Raw genomic sequence first — 17,307 nt, forward strand, 5'->3', positions numbered from 1 at the left:
CCTCACCCCCCCTCCCTCTGTCTGTTTGTCCATGCAGAAATTGTCTGACCTGTACTACGACATCCACCGCTCCTACCTGAAGGTTGCAGAAGTGGTGAACTCTGAGAAACGTCTCTTTGGGAGATATTACAGGGTGGCATTTTATGGGCAGGTAAGTGAGCTTGGGCTCTTTTGTCTCCAGTCAGAGATTTCAGACCTGTTTGTGATACAGTTCAGGGAAGCACTTGGCAGTGAATCACAGGGTAAAAGCTGCCTCATGGGTCAGACTCCCAGCAGGATTTTAGTCAGGAGGGAGCACTCAGTTGCCTCTGTGTAAACCACTGCTGTGAATTTAGTGGTGTATTAGAGACCAGACTTCTGTGTCAGCTTTAGTACTTGACTTCATAAAGCAAAGCTGAGACTGAGGCAGGGCAGGTTTTTTCAAACTACAGCATAAATAGAACCAGATAAGGCATCTTTGATATATGGAACTCTAATAGGTCTTAAAGCAGAGCAGTATGCAGTAGATGCTTTGTTGTGTTTTTCACTGACTCTGCCTTCTGCTTCCAGGCTACCTCTGGTTCTGTGCAATGTACTGTAGAATAGCATTATTCCCTCTGCTGTGCTTCAGCACCCTTGAAGCATTATTTTGTGCTCTCTTCCACCACAAACCAGTGTAGCAATCCAGCATGTTCCTTTTAGTCCTGGTTTTGGCAAGCATAATTTTTCCTGTGCTCTAAAATATAAAGTGTGTAAACAACAGATTGATATGAATCATTCTGTTTGCTAATTAGATTTTAATGCAGAAATTTGCTCTTTTCTCCTTTTGATCTTATTCAAGGCTGTGGTAAGTCTAGTTCTGTTGCATGTTTTGTTTAATTCTCCTCACACATCCTTCATCCTTCCCTCTACTGTTACTTAACATTAATTTTCCTGTGCTCTTGATTCTTCGGTTCATGGCAGACGAAATAATGTTGCTGCATTCATTGTTGCATCCTGCAAACTAACTTTTGTTTGTTCAGTTACCTGAATTACCGAGCTGTACCTGTCATCATGTTGTGTGTGCACTGTGGGCCCCAATGCTGCTCCATCTCATCTCAGTGGAAGTTCCTCCCAACTTCACTGGGAGTGGGATTGGAGCCCCTCTTCCTCTGTTGCAAGTCTCGGGGTAGCATTAATGCTGTTTGAATGCAAGCCTGCTTTCCTGGCCTGCACAGCAGCTCCCAAGTGAAGGGCTGCTGTGTCAGTCTGAGGTCCATGGCAGTGGCCACTGGAGCACTCTGGGCAGGCTGTGGCCATGGCCAAGGTCCTGTCAGTCCCTTGTAGGAGCAAGCAAATGGGAATTCAGAGGGGAATGGCAGGTCCTGGCTCTCTGGACGGATTAGCAAAGCTGAACTTGCCAAATGCAAGGAGGAAGGGCAGAATTTTCCTTATGCCTAGCCTTCCTCAAAATGGGAGCAGCACAGGGCAAAACAGGGCTCTCATACTTGCAGCCTCTGGCCAGCACTCTCCCAGAGCCAGTGGCTCTCCCGCTGGGTAATTTAGCTGCAGCACTTCTGCTGAACTGGGTTAGCATCTCTGTGACAGTGCAGTGACTTTCCAGGTGCCAGTGCCACAAGGGCAACTTCATTTAAACAGCTTTAGTGCTCTAAAGGGTGTGACTTTGTCACAGCTGTGTCCTCCTCTGTTTGTTCCCCCCAGTCACTGGGTTCTAAAGGCTCTAAAGGCAACAGGCACTGCTTTCTCCTTGCCCTTTGCAGAAGAGATGTGATGTGGCTGCTGTTCCTTAACTGAAACAAAAGCTGCAGGGAAAGCAGATTAAAGAACAAAAGAATAATGTTAATACTGGGAGGGAGAATTTTGGGGGTTCTTAGTGGAGAAAGATGATCTGCTGCTGCACCTGAAAACTGTTCTTCATGCAAAGGCAGAGGCAAAATTTGGTTGCTGCATTGCTGCAGGGACCCTGTGCAAGGATGGTTTGAATTAATGTGATCCTCAGGGAGGACACAGTCATTTGTTTTCACCAGCAAGATTTATTTGCCAGCTCAGGGAGCCGGATCTCATGGCAGCTGCTGATTTGGACTGCACATTCTGTTAAAGGTCTTTGGTGACAGTGTCTCATTGCACCCCCAAGTGACCACACTAGCCAGTGCATGAGTTTACTCATAGATGAGTGTTTGAGAAGTCAGTATCTTCCTTGAATTAGGAGCCAAAACACATCCTGTTAAACATACTGAATAGCTGAGAACTCATATTGTGCTGATAAGCAAAGACATTCAAGACCTGTTTTTCAGAGCAGTGTCGGGTGAAGGTAGAGCTGAGGGTTTGTTCTCCTGTGTGTACAAGGAGCTGGAGAAGCTGGAGGGCAGAGTTTCATAGTGATCACAACACTTACTGTGGGATGAGACAGGGAAAGAACCATTAGATGCCAGTTCCTGGCAGGTCAAGCAGAAGGCTTTACCTCAGCCCCTTTCAACGAAGGGCAGAGATGGGTCTGATGTACTGTGAGCTCCAAGGCTGTGTCTGGAAGTGTGTGAGGATGAGGAAGGGCCTTATCAAAACTCTCACAGTGATAAGCCTGGGTAAAAATTTGTGTCTCAGAGCATCAGAGCTCAGTGGAAACCAGTAACCTGCTGTTCAGGAGGTCATCTGCCTTCCATCACCATCAGCTGCTCCCTGTCATAATTTTCATCTGTGAGGCTGCACTGTCCTTGCAGGACCAAACCAGCCAGGATGAAAATAATCCAGGGATATGCATCGATAATGTAACCTTGGCTGCTTAATATTTTAAAATCCTGAAATTGGAGGATATTTGGCTTCTGAAAAGTATTTAATCTTACTTTTAATAGTCTTTGCCAGACATATAGCATATGGCAGACATGATTATTTATAGCTCACAGTTAACTTCTGCTTGTCACTTGTCAGCTGAAATACTGTAGGGAAGATGTACTTAAATGATGTCTCTTGTATTAGAGATAAGACTAAATCTGTTAGTTTTTTGTTTTCGGGTATTTTTTTTTTAAGTCAAACGATTAACAGAGATATCATCTCAGTGTGCCATGCAGCATCAGCAGAGATTTGGCACTTACATGTAAACACTGTGTTCCAGCATGCAAACACACGCAGAATCAGGGTTTAAGAGCATAAACTGTATTCTAGCTTGCTATGTGATCATTTTGGAAAACATGAGGGGTTTTGTTGAAAACACTGAATAGTAACAGAAAGCAGATGTCTTTTGTCAGAAACAGTCCAGAGTAGTATGTTTAAGTATGATTGCATCAAACTAATGAGGTTTTCCCACATTAAGCATTTTTGCTTCAGTGGAAACAAGATCAGAAACCAGATTATGATCCTGTAGATGTTTTCTCAGTGTAATCAATAGGAAGTCAATTGCCTGCCCAGCTCAACAGATGTTTGTAGGATGTCAGCTTTGGAGTTCTAGATTTTTTTCTCTAATTACCTGTGAAGGTCTTCATATGCCTATGGAATTTAATTGATAATGTTGTTAAAAATCATGCAATGTTAGAAGGTCCCTGTGAGATCGAAGAAGATGCTGTCAGATGAGCTGCTGTTGCAGCTGTTAGTTATTGGTTTCCAGCAATGCCCACAGTACTCCTGATACTTGCCAAATTAAAAGACAATTTTATTGCCCCTTGTCCTCGCTGAAGGAGAAGCCAGAGATGCATATATTTGTTAATCTCCATTGAAATAAAGTTTGGGAGGGGATTCCTAAAGAAGCAATGAAATTCATTGCTTATTTTATTTTAATTCTGTTTGGGATTTTTTGTGAAGATTTGTCTAATCAAAAATTTTAGAGGGCAAAGTTGAAACACACTTCCAGATAAAAAAGCTGGATTTTGCATGAGTACCTTCTGAATAGATTTGAGATATCTCTTGCCTTCATTAATTTCTGCTTCTCTGTTTTTCTACAGATGGCAGTTTGCTTAGGCATAATGTAGAATTAGCCATCCAAGCCACATCATGTGAAGTTCAAAGGGCCTTGAGTCTGACATCATTAATTCTGTCTGCCTTTCCCCCTATCCCTGCAGCTTCAGGTGTTTTCCTCTGGCTCACTTTGCATTAAGGTGAAAGGAAAGGCTTTGAGTGTAGCTGCAGTGGTGCCCATCACCAAACTGCATATGAAATCCTAGGAGGGGGCTGGTGCTGCTCATGGCATTGGGGTGAATGCAGTCCTTGTTAATGGGGCACCTGCTGCTTTCTGCCCAGCTGGGAGAGCTTCTCCTGGAGCACTGGTGTACATGTTCATCTTGTGGCAGTTGAGTGTCTCACCTGCAGGTGATGCAATGCTCTGTTAATTTTCAGAGGTTAGCATTTCTTCTGAAGCCTGACACAGATTCATGTTCAGCTCTTTAGTTGGATCCTTTTATTAAAGCTCTGCCAAGTCCATCCAGTGTATTAAATAATGACCTTAACAAGACTTTACCTTTGTTGCAAAGGAGCACAGTCTGTGTGTCTTTTTTTTTTGTTGTTTTGTTTTTATTTTTCTTTTCAAATGTGAATAATTTGCTAATTGTCTTAGGAAGTGCTGCAATTCTATGTGGCCTTTCAAGGTGCCCACCAAAGTTTCTCTTCAGCTGCCCTGAGGCGATGCAGACTGGTTCCCAGGTGCTCCTATACCATGGCCATGGGCAGCAGTGCCCAGCCTGTGCCTGCACATGTGGCTCCCAGAGGATGCACTGGAGACGTGCTGCACACAACCCAGCTGGGCTCAGTGTCCAGCAAACCGCTGTTAATTGAACCAAATTATTAAGATTTAAAGAACTTTTCATTCTAGTTTTTAATCCATGAGGGTTTTTTTCACACATCACACACATCAGCATCTTCAAGAAAGTGCTTTAACTCTTTAAGCTGCTCAGTCTCTTAAGTGAATAAATGTCTAGGGATCTTTTCCTGGGTAACTTTGGAGATTGCAGACCAGTATAAGCACTGACCTCTAGGCACATGTCTGCTAGGAGTGGAGAGAGGTAAGCTTTTAACTTAGGTGCTGGAAGTGGCCTACTGGATGCTCTGGTGGGTATACAGGCAACTTTGATTCCTGATGTAAGCACCTTGTTTAGGTTTTGCCATGCCTGTTATGTTCACTGTATCCTTTTGTTTCTTTCTAAACAGGGCTTTTTTGAAGAAGAGGAAGGTAAAGAGTATATCTATAAAGAGCCCAAATTAACTGGCTTGTCTGAGATCTCTCAAAGGCTGATGAAACTTTATGCAGACAAGTTTGGAATAGATAACGTGAAGATCATCCAGGATTCCAACAAGGTATGAAAGACGTGATTTTGCACAAGGGAGAGAACTGAGTGCATGGTGCAAGATGAGCAGGCAGATGTTTGCTGCAGTGCAGAAGAAGGTTGTTTTCTGTTTCATTTAGCTTTCATCCATTTTTGCCAATGGCTATAGTCAAAGGTCTCACTCTTCTTAGGGAACTCTTGGTAAAATACCCTTGTATCTATCCATGATCTGAGTATTGCATTTGGAAGTCTCAGTTTTCATCGGTATGGCTATAAATAAATAAATACATCAAAAATATTATGGACGCCTTGGAAGCTCATAGCACTTAGCATAATTTTATTATGTTTGCCCCTGTCCCACAGGTGAACCCCAAAGACCTGGATCCCAAATACGCCTACATCCAGGTGACCTATGTGACACCTTTCTTCGAGGAGAAGGAGGCGGAGGATCGCAAGACTGACTTTGAAATGCACCACAACATCAACCGCTTCGTGTTCGAGACGCCGTTCACGCTCTCGGGGAAGAAGCACGGCGGGGTGGAGGAGCAGTGCAAGCGGCGCACCATCCTCACCAGTACGTCTGCTGGCCTGCTCCCACCTCGCCCAGCCCAGCCCAGAAGGGCAGCTCAAGTGCCAGATGTCCATCAGTCATTTGTGCAGGATGATAGCTCATCTTTTCACTGTGGGTGTTGGCCACGTCTTCCTCACAGACCTGCTGACCATCATAGCGATAGTTATTTTCATTCAGCTGCTTTATTTTCCCTTGTAATTGACGTCTTAACTGTTCTTGCAGTGATGTAACTTGGGAGTGGTTCTGCTGGAGGCAGCTTAGTACTCAGAACCATTTTCTTTTAATAATAAACAATTCAAAGGAAAATCCAAGTAGGATGTCTGTTCTGCTAAGAGTAAAACTTGCAGATAGAAATTTTTGTTCAAAATGGGAGTAAGATACACTATATAGAATTTTTTTTAAGCTAGACGTAAGATTTCAATCAGTGTTTTAAGGCAGGAATGTCAGGAGCACTAGATATTTCTTCTCTTAATGAGTCATATTAAACTGAAGTTCTTAGCTCCTTATCATGATTGAAATCTCTCTTTTAAAAAGCCTCCTTTGTGAGACTAGTGCTGAAACTTGACATGTCTGAATTTCGATATATGAGGAACTGTCTGAGATGGAGGCGTTGTTCTCATGGGCAGCCATGGGCAGAGAGGCTGATGTTCACAGTGAAGGCTCCCAAGTGACAGAAAATCCAGTTCCCTACCAACTTCAGTGCATCTGCTTCCCCCAAAGGACAAAGTGAAAAAAAATGCTTACCGTGCAAGCATAGTCACCTAAAAGTTTTGTTCTGGCAAGCCCAGAAAGAGGCACTGATGTCTGAGGGTGTCTTGTTACATGACACAGCTTTGCTTTTAAGAAGAAAAAAGGAGGAATAGCTTGTGTGTGTTTTTTTTAAGTGCTTGGGCAGCAGTAGGTGTTTTGAGATCTGTAGTGAAGCAGGTAGTTTCACTGACTTGAAAGTGCAGCTGTTATGGTCTGCCTGGCACAAACAGAGAGGGCTGTTCTTCTGGCAGAATATTTTCCCTGGGTTATTACATGCTGTCATCAGCTCCCACTGCTCTCAGCCCTGCTCCATCTTTGGCATTAGGTGGGAATTTCATGACCTCTTCTTCTCCACTGCTTTTCCCTTTGGCACCTACCTCACCTCAGAGGTTTTCACTAAAGGAAACATTCTTCTCTTTTCTCCCCCACTCCTGTTTGATAAAGTCATGTGTTTTCATTTGTTTCCTGGGTAAACTTAAGCACTTTCAGTTTGAGAAGAAAGCAAGGCTTTTTCTATGGCTGGAGGAGTGGTGAAGTCAGTTGTGCCTGGGTCGCTGGAGTGGCACCTGCACTGCATCTCTGCTCCAGAGCCTGCTGGTCCAAGGGCAAGTGCAGTGTGGCTGCAGTCCTTGGTTCACTGGCTCTCTGCCGTGCCTGGCTCGTGCTTCCAGCTCTGGAAGTCCTGGGTTTCCTGCTCTCCAGTGAGACAGACATGCTGTAAACTGGAGTTTATTTAGGTCTGAGATGACTGGAAGCAGATGCTTAGTGGAGAAGGACATGCATGGAGTTTGGGAGACCTTCCAAAGCATGTAGGGCAATCAGAAAAGTGTTAGCTCAGATCAGACTTAATGCACCATAACAGTACCTTTGCCAAACTCCCTGAGATCCATGAAAGGCATTGAGTGGAAGAGTTTTAGAGGTGAATAATTCCTCTGTCAGCTCCCATTGCAGTATTTAGGTTGAATGTTAAAAGTACCTCTTCACTGCTTTAAGGATGATGTTTTAATAGTAGGTTCATCTGCAGGTGAGTGTCCTGGTTTAACCTCAGCTGGCAGCTAAGCCCCCTGCAGCGGCTCACTCACTGAGTGTCCTCTGGTGGGATGGGGAAAATCAGAAGTGTAAAAGTGAAAAACCTCACAGGTTGAGACAAAGACAGTTTAATAGGTAAAGCAAAAGTTGCACAAACAGGCAAAGCAAAACCAGGGGTTCACTTGCTGCTTCTCTGAGAAGGCAGGTAAAGGTAGCTCCAATAAAGCAGGGCTCCATCACATGTAACATTGCCTTGGGAAGACAAACACCACTGAATGTTCCCTCCCCTTTCCTCCTCCTTCCCCCAGCTCTATATGCTGGGTGTGACACCATATGGTGTGGAAAATCCCTTGGGTCAGTTGGGGTCAGCTGTCCTGGCTGTGTCCCCTCCCAAATCCTTGTGCACCCCCAGCCTCCTCTCTGCTGTGTGGGGTGAGGAGCAGAAAAGGCCTTGATGCTGTGTAAGCATCACAGCATCAATAACCAAAACATCCCTGTGCTATCAGTGCTGTTTCCAGCATAAATGCAGAGCATAGCCCTGTACCAGCTACTGTGTGGAAAAATAACTCTATCCCTGCCAACACCAGCACAGTGAATGATTCCCAATTCAGCTAGGCTAGGGCCTCCTGGCTCTAATGTGAAATATGTTTGATGTGAGGGTTTGAGCTGTCTGAAGTTCAGTGTGGACTTACAATTTGGTGCCTTAACTCAGCAGAAGAAATTTGTGGATTCTAAAATCTGAGCACTGAGAGCTTTTTGCCACCTACATGGGGTAGAGCTTGGTATCAAACACTGATGAGTTCAAAAGGAAATGCTCTTCCAGTGCCAGGTACATCAGAATTCAATTCAGACCTGCTGTGTCACTTCTACTCATTCAATGATTATAACTTAATTTTTATGGATTAATAAAGACATTGACAAAGTCAAAAGTTAATACTTTGATTTACTTGTTCTGCTTTCCTAAATACTCTCTTGCTGGACGAGTTCTCTGAGCCGTTTCTCTCTCTCTCTCGTAGCCAGTCACTTGTTTCCCTATGTGAAGAAGAGGATTCAGGTCATAAGCCAAACCAGCACAGAGCTGAACCCCATCGAAGTGGCCATTGATGAGATGTCCAAAAAGGTCTCAGAGCTCAATCAGCTTTGCACAATGGAAGAAGTGGACATGATCCGACTGCAGCTCAAGCTCCAAGGAAGTGTCAGTGTCAAGGTAATGACAATTTGCTGCCTTTTTTCTCTTTTTTTTCAATGCATCTACATAAATTTTTATTCTGATTTTCATCATACCAGACATTTTTTTGTCTTTGGCTTATCCTTTATTATAGAGCTGTTAGATCTCACTCTAAACACACTAAGGAATGGAAAGTTTTCCACTGGCATGGATGACTGCTGGTTTTATATGCTAATTATTTAATTCAAGCCTACCCTAAATAACAATTAAGACCTTTCCAACAAGACTGTCACGTATCACATTAAAATATGGCCCATCACAAGCAGGTGGAATCTTTAAAGGGAGTTTTGCTAGGATTGGCTTTGTCATTTCCTATTTAGGAAAGTTGGGATTGTGACAGGCACGTGTACTCCTGGTGCTCTCATGGAAAAGTCTTCAGATAAACATGTAACTGTCTGGGTGGTCAGCTGGCTGGGGACTTGGAAAGGCCAGCACAGATCTGCAGCTTGCACGAGGTTGAGCAGCTCCTGTTTCCTCAATAAAACTCCTCAGCTTCCATCCTGTGACAAAAGGAGTGAGGGGATGTTCTTGTCACAGCCTAGCTTGCCTGAGGCCAATCTCCAAGCCCTGGAGCACAAGAGAAACAACAATGCAAGGCTTGTTCTCTGCACCTAAGCTGTGTATTTTTCACCCAGGTAAATGCTGGACCAATGGCCTATGCTCGAGCTTTTCTTGAAGAGACAAATGCTAAGAGATATCCTGATAATCAAGTTAAGCTTCTGAAGGAAATCTTCAGGTAAACATTAATTTTAGGCTTTTCACCCCCCACATAGCACATAGGGCACTCTGCATGGCACAGGTAGGCGAGACATGAAATCAGCCTTATTTACATCTGCATTTACCCTATCTTACAAGTCATTCCTGAGAAACACTTACTGGAGTTCTGGGCTACCCTAGTAGAATACATCCCTTTTGATCTGAGAATGAGTTCTGAAATTCACTTCCAACAAGGTGCAGTTTGCAAGGGGGAGAAGAGATGCAGCACTGTGTGTGTATGCGTACATAGAGAGGTTTTTTCATTACTACAAACCCTGTGTCGTTGTTTTTGTGTTCTGGTGCTTGCAGGCAATTTGCTGAAGCCTGTGGACATGCCCTGGATGTCAACGAGCGCCTCATTAAGGAGGACCAGATTGAGTATCAGGGAGAGATGAAGTCTCATTACAAGGATATGCTCAGCGAGCTCTCTGTAGTTATGAATGAACAGGTCAGAACATCTATTTTGGTGCTGGTTGGGCTCCATGAGGGTGGCTAATTGTGTCTTCTAGTGACAAATGAAGCTGTAGAGACAAATATTTAGTAGTAAAACCTTGCAATGCAATAGTGACTGAGAAAACAGTTTATTTTTTTGTGGTTTGGGGTTTTGTTTCTTCCCCTCTTTTTTTTTTTTTTTTTTTTTTTTTTTAATAGAAGTATATTCTATATCTGATCAACAAAGGTCTGTTTTCTGGCTGCCTTGCTACGTATTGAAAAGCTGAATGTTTTTGAGGCTAAATGCTGACTGGGGTTTAGAGGCATAAAAAGATAGTCTAAACTAGTGCTTTATGCTTTGCTTGCTTTGTCCTATAGCTGTGATGTATTTAATTAAAACAGTAAATTGCTATTAAGATGTAGCTTATAACCACAAGAGGTATCTTTATTGTGTCTATTTATATTCAGCTTTCAGAGAAAGTTATTTTTCAAATTTATTTTATACTTGAGTACACTGTCAGGGTAGATGCCATGCATTTTAGCAGCTTCAGAAGGATGAGCCATGCATATATACATTATATGAACTGCATCCCAGAATTCTAAATTGGACTCCAGTGCACACTTGCAGCTATTCTACTGCTGTGTCCAGGCAGATTTTTTTTTTTAATATTTTCAGTTTCAATTAAATATTGAACTATTTGCATACTGAGTGCTAATTAAACCATGTTTAATTATATCTCTGCATGTTTATGGGCAGGCTACCTTAGATTGCATGTGATAAATAGTTCCTCTCTAGCAGCTGTGCTGCATTTTCAGGTGCCTGTAGCATCTGAAAGCACTGTTGGTGTAGAGTAACTTAGTTTAACCACCAATATCAGTGGTGGCATCTCACAGAAGTGCCTAACTGGCTCTCCATTACCCCATGCTGTATTATTCATCTTCACGTATGAGAAGAATAAGGATTGACCTGAATTTTTTGCCCATTTTTGTACTTCCTGTGGAATTGAGTGAGTTTTTCCTTGGGTGCAAAGCTCCTTATTGCTTGGAGGTCTGGTGCCTGCCAGGTGAAGGTCAAGCTCAGGGGTGGCTGCAGGTCTGGGAGTTGTACTCCTCTCCTCTTCTGGTGTATAAAGATTTGTGAACCTCAAGCATTCCAGTGATTTTATCCTAACTAGTATTTATGACTGTTTTGTTAAGTATGTAAGTGTTAAGGGTATTATTTGTTAATCAATATTCATGCATCTCAAATGGAAGTTATTTTGGCCATCAGTCAGTGTGCACAGGCAGCATCATATGTCTTGTGTGAACCACAAGAATGGAAAATGGATGGTCAGCTCAAATGAGGCATGAGCAACCCATGAGCTTCAGCATTCATAAAACATTTGGAGAGTTCTGTTAAGTGCTCATACCTGTATTTATATCAGTGAGCTCTGAGTTTTCTTCATACTAAAGAATACAAAATTACGTGTACAAAGCAATGCTAATGTGTAAAGAGTTCATCCAACAAAAGTCAACATTGTCATCTCTTATCAAAATCTCTTTTTGATAAAAGTCCACCCTGAAAGCAGTCTCCCACTTGCAATCCTTTGGGGAAGCCTAAAAAGTGACAGCCCCATTTTCTGGGCAGTGTGGAGTTTTGAGAAAACTCTACTCCTCTTGCAGTGAACTCTTGAACTCCCTGCTTCTGAGCAGAGTATTTCCTCAGAGAAATCACATGCCATAAACTGTGGCTGAAATATTTATCTCACAGTTGGAAAGCTTGAGGCTCTCTTGCATCTGTGCTGTGTGCTTTACATCAGTACAATTTGCCTTCTTTCCCGTTGTTGTATTCAAGAGAGTTTTATTTCTCACCTACTGACAGTGACTTTTTCATCAACATATGTTTTTCTCTTTTTTGTTTTTCTCTTTTTTGTTTTTCTTTTCTGACAGCTCTGTCATGGTCCTTGCTTATACAGCTTCTCTTCTTCCCTGTCTAACATTTCCCTCAATACTATAGCCAAAAGTGGTATGTTCATTTTTCTTACATCTATTTTTTCTTTTAATGTCATATACTTCCCTCACTTGCTGGTTTTTCTGCTGGGTATGTTTGTTTCATTCCATCTCTAATGACTCCCTTCTCGGGGAGATTAAAAAAAAGATCTAAGCTGTATGTGTGATGTGTTGTCCATGAGCAGTCTTGAGAGGCCTGTTCTTTAGGATCCCAGTTGTGAACTTTGGGGAGGCCAGTGAGGCAGCTTGACAAGAGCCCCCTAATGCAAAAGCAAGTGCCAATAGCAGCAAAAGTGGCTGCCAGGGCGTGCCCACGTCCCAGTGCTCTTCCTGCAGCCCACGATGTGAGAGCAGCTCCTGCCAGGGCTGCCCGGGCTGCTGGCTCAGGCGCTGGAGCTGTCTGTGCTCGTGTCTGCCCGGGTGACAACTGAGGTGTGGCTGGCCTGCAGCCCTGGCCACGGACAGCTGGGGGTTCATGGTGTAGGGTTCCACATGGAGCTTTGTCAAGGGGAGAGGGTTCTCTTCCAGTGCTGGTGCTGTGTGGTCAGTGGGGATCGCCCTGTCTCTGCTCTGAATGCTTCAAGGATTTCAGTCTGCTTTTACACAAGTAGGAAAAAAGAGCTATTACCAAGGCCAGAAGAGCTTCTCCAGGAAAAAGATCTTCCTTCTTGCTAAAGCCTACCCATAGGACAGGGCAGAGGTTTGGCCACTGCTGCTCAACTGCAGCTCTGCCCACAGGCTCAGCCTGGCTTGGTCCAGCCCTGCTGCCCGGTGTGGGCAGCTCTGTGGGGCTGATGTGGGTGTCTGTGAGTTTGCAAAGTGTAAGGGACTTGTGTGAGAGTGGTGCAGTTCAGGGAACCCCATGGAGCTTGGCAGAAGCCAGCCCAGCCCCATTTTACCCCCAATTCAGGGGATGTCATCCCTGTCCCTGCAGCCTCCATTTACCAGGGAAAGGTCCTTTTCCTCTGTCAGATCCTTGACATCATTGTGTAACAATTAAAGAGTGGGAAATCCTTGGTTAGACAACGGACACTTCAGACACCAGATTATTCAGATCTCTCTCACTGTTGCTTTTTTTTTTTTTTTTTTTCTGAAAAGATTGCATACAAGGAGGACTCAGCAAAGCATCCAGGGATGGAGCGCACGTATTCACGAGTCATGCATAGAGCCAGCTCCTCTGTGCCAGCAGCAGCCACGCCAGCAAACCCTGATGCCTGACTGCAGCGTGGGGAACACACGGCCTCAGGAAGATCTGGTGTCTGGGGTGGGGTTTGTTCTTTGTTGCTGAGGGTATTTTTTCCTTTTAGATTAATAGTACTGAAAATTAAGTTGATGGACAATACCAGGAAAAGGATTTGAGGGTTAAGATTTTAATTTATTGGAAGTCCTCATGGTGTTATTTTAAAAAATGCCTGCCCCAATATTTGCACATTCCCTCTCTTTTTTCTTTTTCTTTTTTGTTGTCAATTTTTGGTTTTGAGCAGCCTTTATTAAGCCAGGCTGATTACAAAATTCCCATTGAATAGATAGGTACACAGCAAACCCTAAGTTTGCTATAAATTATAATATATCTAATACTAAGTCCTAGTATACATATATTTTAAAGGTAAAAGTGGATGTTTTATAACATTTAAGCATATTGCAATTGTAAATAGAAGATGTGTAAAATATGTCATTTTTACAAAATTTTAAAAAATATCTTTTTAGTTAATTATGACAGTACTAAGAATATGGATAACATTTCAGTTACCATTATATTAAAATATTTGTGTATGTGTATAAAATTTTCTCTTTGAAGCTCTGTGCATTGGTTCATTCCTATGACAGCACTCTCTGGAGTGCTGGAGATCAGGATGCCTCCTGCATCCCGGGTGCCTGTCGTGTTGTGGGTGCTGATGGAGACACTTCTGACATCTGCAGAACGGGGCTTTGGGTTCTCTCCTCGGCCCCAGACTGAAGTCACCCTGGGAAGCAGGTTTGGTGTAGTTCTCCTGCTTGAGGCCAAGAAAACTCAGATTTTCCTTTGAAGTTCATAGTTCCACATTTTGCCCAGGGCACATTGGGAAGCCACATGCCTTTATGAGATGTTTGTTTCAGTTTCTGGATCATGTGGGGATAAGGTGGAGTGATTGTGCAAGTTCTTAGGAGTTCCCACACTCCTTCATGTTCATTCACAGAAAATCCCTGCTTGCAGCAGTCCCTGCTCGTAGTACTTGTGTGTTAGAATTCTTCTTTCCTGTGCACACAGTCCCCACCAATTCTGCTAACTGCTTTTTTTTCTGTTGAGCTCATTTTCCCTGGAGAAGCACTGGTGATTGTCCTGAGGCCTCCACAGGTTTGTTCAGGGCAGAGGCCAGTGCTATGTCTTTCTACCTGGGGGAACCAGGAGGAATTTTCCAGTGTTTTGCTTCATTCTGCTCTCCTGTCTCTTCTCATAACACCCCAAATTCACAACTGGTGCATCTCAGCTGGAGTTGTAGCCTGGCCCTGCAGCCCAGAGTCAAGGGTGGGCTCTGAATTCACCCCATCTCTGTGTGCAAGGTAGAGGTGCCATGACCAAGTCTCTACCTGCTTGCAGGTGCTGCCATCTCACTCAGCAGATCAGGAGTTTTCCAGAATTCTTGGCTAAGGTTTGGAAACCCCCCAATTTCCTTGGCTGGTGGGGGAAGGAGGGCAATGGTTGGGACAGGCACACCGTGGTTTGGGATGGCCCTCCTCCAGCATCAGTGCAGCAACAGCGTGACCCTCACCTGGGGCTTGGAAAGAGCCCAAATTCTCAGCTGGACACTGCACAGCAGCATCAACCACACAGCTGGGCAGGAGCTGAGCCCTCCTCATCCTCACCCCGACAGGCACAGCTCTGCTTTTCAGACACTGCACTCTGCAAAAACAGTGGTCTGCTGAAAGGAGTGATGTCTGACCCAAATTTTAACTTGCTTTATGCTGTGTGTATATATATATATATATATAAACCTGCTGTTTATACAGATATATGGGAGGAACCCATATATAATGTATGTGTGTATGTGTATGTCATCAGTGGTGGCAGCAGGACTGCACCGTACGGAGAGGTAAGTGAGCACCGAGGTTTGTTGGCCTCACTGGACTCATTTTGTGTTCATGATGATTTGTGGGTGGGTACTTCAGAAGCCCTCAAGGTGATTTGGAGACAGACTGTTTCTAGGCAATGTTCCCAAGAAATGAGCAGCTACATCTGTTGGTGGCCATCTCTGGGAATAACAGGATTGCAGAAGCATGGTTTGCACTGAGGGAATGTTCCAGGCTGGGCTGAAGCCAAGCTGTGGTTTGTAAAGCAGAGGTAAAGAAACCCCTGGATTGTTTCCTCAATAGCTTACACACAAAATGAGTTTCATGAGTAAGTCCAAGGGCTGAGGGATTTGGTTTATTTTAAGCAGCCAGCTCTGCAGCCCGCTCTGGGACTTGAGAAGCAGCCCATATTCTGGGCTTGCCTTGTTGCTGGTGTTGGAGATGCTCAGGCTTGAGTGTAGCTGGGTCCTTGCTCCAGATGGCTCTTCCCCTACTGCTGTGTTCACACACTTTAAACATAGTCGGGTGCAAGCAATTAGCACAAACATTAGCTTTGAACCAAGGCTGCATCAGGGAGAGAAAACAAGACATTAAACCATGGATGGTCCCAGCGTTTGAGGAGAGAGAATGAAAGAAATGCAGGAGGCATGTGATGTAGGATGATTACAAGGATGGGGTTTGGCCCTTTCCCATGATAAAATTCAGCAACCCAAACTGCAGAAGTCAGATGTGTAGCACTGAATCCCACACCCACCCTGTCCGTGATGCTGTAGGGAAAGGCTCTTCACACAATTGCTGCTTTTTAAACTCATAGAATTACATGAGGTCTGCACCATTTTTTTTTTCCTACCAAAAGCTCCCCTTTGAGACTCCTTTTGTCTAGGGCAGCCATAAGATCATGGTTGGCTGTGCTTGGAGCTGAGGGTTTCTCCAGTAAATTATTTCACAATCTATTCTTACACCTTTTCCTTCAGCTGGAGGAGGCTCATCCCCCATGTGCTGTAGGCGAAGCTGGTGACAGATTCCCTTTCATCCAAGGAAGGAGATCTGTGCGAGCCAGACTCAAACTGAGCTTCTTTAAAAACTTTACAGAGTGCAAAAGAAATTATTCATGTTTGTTACTTAATGGAAGCTATCTCAACATCCCAAAAGGAGTTAAGTGTTATACATATTTTATGTTTAATCACATCTTTAGTGACACCCAACCACAACCAAAGGCTTAAATTTCAATTAGAGGGAGGTGTATTAAATGTTTAATAGGAATCATTCCTTACAGGGTAATTATATCTTAACATTCACTGGAGGGATGTTATCTTGGCAATGTAGTATGGATCTGAAGAGGAATATTGTTTTTTAATTTTATTTTTGGATAATATCCAAATGAGAAATGGAAGGGGATGATCTATACTATTCATACTCCAGACAGACCACCCCTGTGCTGGCCATCCATGGACCTGGATCTGGGAAGAAGTGAAATTGCATCCATACATAGCTTTAAATCTGGCTTTTTTTCATCTCGGCATGAAAACTGCTGTCCCACATGTGCTAAGAAGCTGCAGGCTGCAGGTACATTTTACATCAGTTTAAACATTTTTTAAACTGGTAACTAACTGTCAACTCAATATTTTGACTGTAAGCAACGTGGGGCAATGAATCTTCAAGACAGATGATCTATCAAGGATATCTTCTATGGACTTGAACGTTTTTACCGATTTTTAACAGGTTTAGTATGCACACAGAAGATTTTTCTCTTAATATTTAGATTATCACAAAAATAATCAGTGTTCACAGTCACTACATATTAAAACCATGAAGTGAGCTCTGACCCTAGGCAGTTAAAAACAAAGGATGTTTAAACCAAATGTCAAATGAGAACAAAGAAATGGGATTTGGAAGAAAGCATTCAAATCTGCAGAAAAAGAAAGAAAATTTCAAAACCCAAACAAACTAGAATGAAATTCTCATTTAAGAGAATTGCTTTCAGATAAAAACTAATCTGAAAGGCAAAGAACAGCCAAGCCCATGTAGAACTATAACCACAACCAGGAAGGACCTTCAGCTTCACCACTGCTGCATCCCCTCTGCTTTCACATGAGCTGCTTGGACAGGAACCACTTGGCACAAGCCACCCAGCCCCACACTATTTCCTGCTCCTTCTGCCATCATTTTGCTCTCCAGAAGCCACAGCATGGAGTGGGAAGGGTTTTTTTGTTATTTTGTTTGAAGTTCTTGTGCTTTTGCAGTGACCCCAGGTACAAACATCCTAACAAGGAAGGGAA

The 17,307-nt window shown here is 43.5% G+C and overlaps 1 protein-coding gene across 3 annotated transcripts in view; it reads left to right on the plus strand.

Annotated features, from left to right (window-relative positions):
• DOCK10 (dedicator of cytokinesis 10) overlaps positions 1–13,777 on the plus strand; it is a 146,945-nt gene extending 133,168 nt beyond the window's left edge. For all 3 annotated transcript variants that reach the window (XM_053951677.1, XM_053951675.1, XM_053951676.1), the window contains 7 exons: positions 38–151; positions 5,110–5,256; positions 5,589–5,799; positions 8,592–8,782; positions 9,439–9,539; positions 9,869–10,007; positions 13,079–13,777. In XM_053951677.1, coding sequence (XP_053807652.1) covers positions 38–151; positions 5,110–5,256; positions 5,589–5,799; positions 8,592–8,782; positions 9,439–9,539; positions 9,869–10,007; positions 13,079–13,198 — 1,023 coding nt within the window. In that variant the 3' untranslated portion in view covers positions 13,199–13,777. The remainder of the gene's footprint in view (positions 1–37; positions 152–5,109; positions 5,257–5,588; positions 5,800–8,591; positions 8,783–9,438; positions 9,540–9,868; positions 10,008–13,078) is intronic.
• Positions 13,778–17,307: the final 3,530 nt, after the last annotated feature.

Source organism: Vidua chalybeata, chromosome 10, assembly GCF_026979565.1.
Source record: "Vidua chalybeata isolate OUT-0048 chromosome 10, bVidCha1 merged haplotype, whole genome shotgun sequence".
Taxonomy (NCBI): domain Eukaryota; kingdom Metazoa; phylum Chordata; class Aves; order Passeriformes; family Viduidae; genus Vidua; species Vidua chalybeata.